Raw genomic sequence first — 6,000 nt, 5'->3', positions numbered from 1 at the left:
TTGAAGTTTGATTTAAGGATATTTACTTTGTACATTTTGACATATTGACAATTGGTGTTTTATTGGTTATAAAGCTTTAAACTTTTGAATATCAACATCTACGGTCATTAAAATATTGTCCGATCCCCCCCATTACTTCCCATAACTATGAAAATTTAAAATGATAAAAATAAAAAAAAATGCTTAAAGATAAAGGTTGAATTATCCATTGAAATTATTTTTTAAAAAGTGATTTGTGCCAAACCGAGAAATAGGAGAGGAAAACGGAACATTTGTCTAAACTGCTAGAATGGTTTGGCGAAAAAACAAACAAAAAAATTGTTGGAGAACTTGGTTTGGTGAAAATGGCTTTCAAACTCTCCCTGGGCAGGTAGAGCCGATGAATGCTGCATGGATACCCCAAGTACCTTGAGTGGAGGAGTCAGTTTTAAACTGACTGTAAACTGTTCAGGGGAGGGGCCATCTTTCCACTGTGTGTACACAGTGCCCAAAGCAACAGGGCCCCGATCCTTCACATGTAGGTTCTAGGTGCTACCACAACACAGATGATAAATAACTTATCTGTGGCACCAGCTGGTGAAAGGAAAACAAGCTCAAAACCATCAAAAATAATGGGGGCAAGGGTTCAAGAGGGTGGAGTTTAATAGAGCCTGGCTGGCCCTGAGTAAACCCCACCTTCTGCACAGCAGAGGGTATCTCCCACCACAATAATGCATCTGGTTTGATGCTAGGGTACAGCTTTTTTCCCCTGTGTAATGCCATGAGTTCCAGAGTTACAAACCACATCTAATTACCAGTAACAGGCTACACTAAAGCCGCAGGGCTGCACACTCTAAAAAAAGACATTCTGCACGTCTCCAAGGCCTGAGACATAACTCTGTTAAATATGACTAGCAAATGGGGATTACCCTGATTTGGGATAGGATTTATATATAAAAAAAAATTCAGGTGTATTGTGGATAGCACCTCAGTTGAGCTCTATATTTGACTAGCTTTGGTTACCTGACTGAGCTAAACTCAGGTTAAAGAATTCAGCTTCAAAACCAAAAGACTTCCTGTTCTCCATCCTGAAGGAAAAGGGACAAAGACGCAGGAAGTGACTGATATGGGGATGGGGGCGGAAAGGCAGCTTTATCTTTCCAGATCTTGTTAATTGCACAGAAACCATGATTCAAGAGAATATTTTCAAATACTGCATTTAGGTACCTAGCTCTGCTCAAATGCAGCTGCCATCTGCCTCCTGATATATTTTTTCTATCTGATTTTCCCAAGTGGGTTGGCTATCGTTTTTAAAAAAGAGTGCATGACATACAAGGTCTCAATCTAAATTCGATCAAAAGCCTCATGCTGCCTGGATCAACAGTACCTGAGCCAGCAATGACTAGCTACAAGTGAGGCTTTCAAGCAGAATTGAGCCTCAACAATTCAGCTAAACATTGGAAGATGGTGAATAGCAGGGCTTTCCTTTTTAAATAGACTACTTCAATGATGGTATCAATCACAGGCAAAAACAGTGTATTAAAAAAAACAAGAGGAACAACGTTAAAGAAACCCTCTTATAAATGTAGACGAACCGTGTCTATTAGCCCTCAGCAGATCAGATGATCACACTGCTTTTCACAACAGTAGGACAGAACTCTTTCCTTGCCAAAATGAAATGGTCTGTCTAGAATTGAAGGGAGATGGCAAGTTGGATTTAAGTGGGAAGGTAGTTAGATCTCTGGAGCATGGGTTGTAAATAAAACTGCTTTCTGCATTGTTTTTTTTTTGTACCCGGACACTTCTTCTAGACTCATTCAGAGAAAGCATTCCAGTGATGTCAGAGTTCGGAGCAGAAGTCAGTTCATCTCCTGATCTGTAACATGCACAATCCCAACAAATTGTATATCAAGAAAAATCGGAGACAGATAAAAATCAAATAAGGACAGGCCAGCATCAACATAGGTTAAAAGTAAAACACTTCTCCTGCTTGAGTCAGAGTGAATGCAGCGTGGACAAAACTGAAGGCTTGTTCTCTTTTTCTTTTAAACAGGCCGTCGTCTTCTCTGGCTGATGATTGAGTCACTGAGAAATGTAAGAAGGGAAATTCCCTGGCAGACTTTTCTTCCTGTGTCCTTGCTCTGAGCTCATTCACAGCCAGACCCTCAGACATGCAGATTTCCTCCCACCAATAGTTATTAGCTATTTTACAGCAGAGGTTTTCTTCATCAGGCATGCTATGGGACAGGACTCTCCTCTCTGGCCTTTGCAAGGATAACAAAGGGAAAGTTTCTCCAGAAATCTGAGATGGTGGTGGTAGTTGGGAAGTGAAAGCAGAGGTCTTAAAAAGTTATAAAATAAATAAATATATAGAATTTGTATTACGTACAGGTTAAGCTGCAACAATAAAATCAGCCACCAACTACAGCCACCTCTACAGGATATAAAGGGAACTGACAGCTGGACTTCAAGACCAAGAATGAAGCTTGTCCATGACTTCAGAGAGTCACCAAATCCCTCTTCCTTCACCAGTGAAACTTGCTGCTAGGGGAAGAACCCAGGCTGACTGCCTGAGGCTAACCCAGAACATAATGCAATGACAGCAAAGGACACTGCCATTTGCAAAAGGGGCAATTAGAATGAGAAGCGAATAAAAACGCATAGTAAAATTTCCAATTAGTCACTGCTTAGAGCTGGATTTTACAACTCTGGACTGAGATGTTTAGATTCTTAAGTACAGAGTCTTGTGTTGCTGTACTGAGGTTTCCAGTGGATAGCACAGTTCTGCTTCCAGGCAAGCCATGTTTTGCTTTTGGCACAGGTGGGGCTCCAGTCCAATCTCTGGATGGCCTGTGTTGGCACCTAAGAAGCCCTGACTGGTGATGGATAGGGGGAGGATAATAAGGCCAGGGAAGCTCTTGGAAAGTGATTCCTTTTCACAGCTGATGGTCACTGTTGATCCTGTGTCTGTTTCGGAGATGGTGCTGTTGTCACAACAACAGTAGAGACTGCTTTGGTAGAGCCCGACACTGTTCCCTGCTGGAGATGGGAGGCCGATACTGTTTGAATTCGCACCTGTTTGAAATGAAAGAGCATTTAATTCACACCAGAGCACAATAGGATATCACACTGCATGCACAGCATCAATCCCAGTGGGCCAGCAGCATTAATTCAGGGCAAAGACTTCACCTGATTCAGTCTCAGCCAGCATTAAAGTTAGTCCAAAAGTCACCCATACGAGCAATACTGAAAGCCACTGACTGCACAGTTTGTCATCAGCAAGTTCAAAGCATCCAGCGACGGTCTGGGACGGTGCAGTGGAGGAGGGATGGGTGGCGGGGTAAGAGACAGATTCTAGCGAAAAAGGATTCATCACCAGTTGGAATAAAATCCCAAATCTCAGCAGCTTTCAGATTTTCAGAACAAAGGCATTTGATCTGTTGGATACTTTGGACTTCTACAGGCCTCATATCATAGGCTCTCGAAGTACCCTGCAACTTCCCAGTCACTATTATCATACTGAATTTATGGATGGGAAACTGATGCACAAAGACTGATGTGATTTGCCCTAGGAGACAGAGGGAGTTCAAGCTGCAGATCTCTGGCTGGAAGGTGCTAGAGAAGAGCAAAAGTGTAAGATACAATCTTTTTAGCCCTAAGCCACCACAGAGGGAGAAAAGCTGGCTGACATTAATATTGTTCTTTTTCTTCATCCTTACTATCCAGCAGCCCATTTTGTTAAAATTTAAAACATAAATCCAGATGCTATATAAATAGAAGTGGGGCGATGAACTAAATATGCTCAATGCAAACACCAAAGACATACATTTGCAGATTGGGTACCAATGTCCATGGAACCTTGTCTCTTCAAGGGCAAGACCTTTATGGAGATGTTACTGCAGTGAAGACCAGAAGGGCAGACCTATAGTTCTTACCTGCGTGGCCTGGCCTTGTTGCTGCAGCTGTTGTAGCTGTTGAGCTGTCAGGAAGCTCACTGGTTTATTCCCAGCAATCAGTTTTGTCCCAGCTGGCATGGTAGTCAGGATGATATTCCGACCCAGTCCACTGATGCTAAAGACAGAAACCAATTGTGAAGTCAATAGTGATGCAGAGGGCTGAATCAACTGGACTCAGTGACACAACCTAGGACTCCCCATATAGCCCTGCATGCAGCTCCCGACTTAGCTCTGAGCGAGACAGTGGGACCACCCTGGCATTTAAGAGTAACTATCAAATTCTGGTTATTTTCAAAAGTAGCTGGAAATGCAAATGATAATATGGTTCTGTTGTAGCGTACCTGTACTTAGCTAAATGCAGTAACTGCTGATTTTGTAAGAAAGTATATGTGTTTCTGTGACTAAACTGCTCTTCAGCTGCTAAGAGATGAAAGCCACGGACTCATTTAGCACTGGTTTTAAGTTTGTCATTTGACTATATTGACAGAGGTTAGAACAAATCAGCTATGCTAACATTCACCATGCTGCATGGCAGAAGGAACGGCATGCTAGTCATCTGACTGCAACACCAGCAGCTCTGAGGGTCACCCCTGCTTCTTGTCCGTGGGTTAGTCTAACCAGATGGTGGGTAATGAAACACCCTCCTAGATAACGCAGAATGCAATCAGCATGTGGAATTTCCTGCCCTGGATGTGCTGGCTAGAGTAACGTGACAAGGAATCTAGAAATGAAAATGGACCATTACTTGCATGCTGATGGGATCTATGTTGATGCAGTTACACTTGTGACCTAGTTTCTCTCATGTTGACTGGGCCTCAGATCATGAATAGGATTAGATACTTCATCAGGGTGATTCTCGCTCATGTGCGCAGAGCTGAGCTGATAGCTAAGTTCAGAGTAGGGAACAAATTCTCCTCCAGGACAAAGACCTTGGAGCTGTGGTGGGCAACCTGCGGCCCATCAGGGTATTCTGACTGCAGGCCACGAGACATTTTACTGACATTGACCGTCCACAGGCAGGGCCCCACACAGCTCCCAGTGGCTGCGGTTCGCCGTTCCTGGCCAACGGGAGCTGCGGGAAGTGGCGGCCAGCATGTCTCTGCAACCTCCTACTGTCCGCAGATCCCATTGTCCAGGAATGGCGAACCGTTGCCAGAGAGCTTTGCGGGGCGGTGCCTGCAGACGGTCAAGGTCAACAAAATCAGGGTCAACGATCAGATTATCCTCCTGGGCCACATGTGGCCCGCAGGTTGCCCACCATGGCCTTGGAGGAATTATCTGGAAGTGCCTTCCTCTGGAGCACTGAGCAGGAATCGTGTTCAGATCATGCAAGATGGGCATATCCCCTCAAATTTCCTGTGATTGTGGTGTGTCCAGTCTCTATTTCTAGATCTCCATGAACCCAACTGCTCTCTATGCGAGAAGGAGAGATCCAACAAATGGAGATGCTGCTCACTGGAAGGATGCACATTACTCACTTGGCCCCGAGGTTGCCTTTGATGATGGGGGCTGTCACCACATTCTTGCCTTTCACCGGCTGGCTGATCACTGACAGCGGCACCGTGATTCGAGCTGGCAGTTTACCCTAGGGAAGTGGAAGAACATTAGACAATATTGGGAGTTCAGTGAAGAGCCTGGCAACATACAGGTGCCACTTGCAGTCCTGGTGTAGAAAGCGACAGCAGTTCTCAGCTTTGCTAATGAAATCTGTCTCTCGTTTCTGGCTCTTTAAAATGCACCCTACCCACCCCACCTCACAGCTTGCTCACCCTTATGTCTCTACAGCAGCATTTCTCAGGGAAGGGTTGTTTGGTTAACATTTGGGAGCCTAAAGTTGTCATCAGACCACTTATTTAGCTGCCTTTACGGAGATGTTGTTTCAGGTGCTTATCTTTGGGCATTACAACTCAAAAAGGGCTGGCGTCAACTTTTCCTGAACTCCCAGCTCCACACAGGCAGCACCTCATGAATTTCCAAAGCGGACGCCATTCTAGGAGGTACATGTTCCAGAGATCTTATTAGGCGCAAAAGAGGCTTGTGTGGCTAAGTGACAAGATAGAGGATT

The 6,000-nt window shown here is 44.5% G+C and overlaps 1 protein-coding gene across 7 annotated transcripts in view; it reads right to left on the bottom strand.

Moving 5' to 3' along the window:
* NFRKB (nuclear factor related to kappaB binding protein) overlaps positions 1–6,000 on the bottom strand; it is a 33,778-nt gene continuing 27,778 nt past the window's right edge. For all 7 annotated transcript variants that reach the window (XM_037882091.2, XM_043534024.1, XM_037882092.2 and 4 more), the window contains 3 exons: positions 5,414–5,520; positions 3,915–4,050; positions 1–3,054 (listed from right to left, as the gene is read on the bottom strand). In XM_037882091.2, the coding sequence (XP_037738019.1) occupies positions 2,929–3,054; positions 3,915–4,050; positions 5,414–5,520 (369 nt within the window). In that variant the 3' untranslated portion in view covers positions 1–2,928. The remainder of the gene's footprint in view (positions 3,055–3,914; positions 4,051–5,413; positions 5,521–6,000) is intronic.

Source organism: Chelonia mydas, chromosome 22, assembly GCF_015237465.2.
Source record: "Chelonia mydas isolate rCheMyd1 chromosome 22, rCheMyd1.pri.v2, whole genome shotgun sequence".
In the NCBI taxonomy this organism is placed as follows: Eukaryota; Metazoa; Chordata; order Testudines; family Cheloniidae; genus Chelonia; species Chelonia mydas.
The sequence above is the reverse complement of the archived record's forward strand: the minus strand, read 5'-3'. Positions and strand labels throughout refer to the sequence as shown.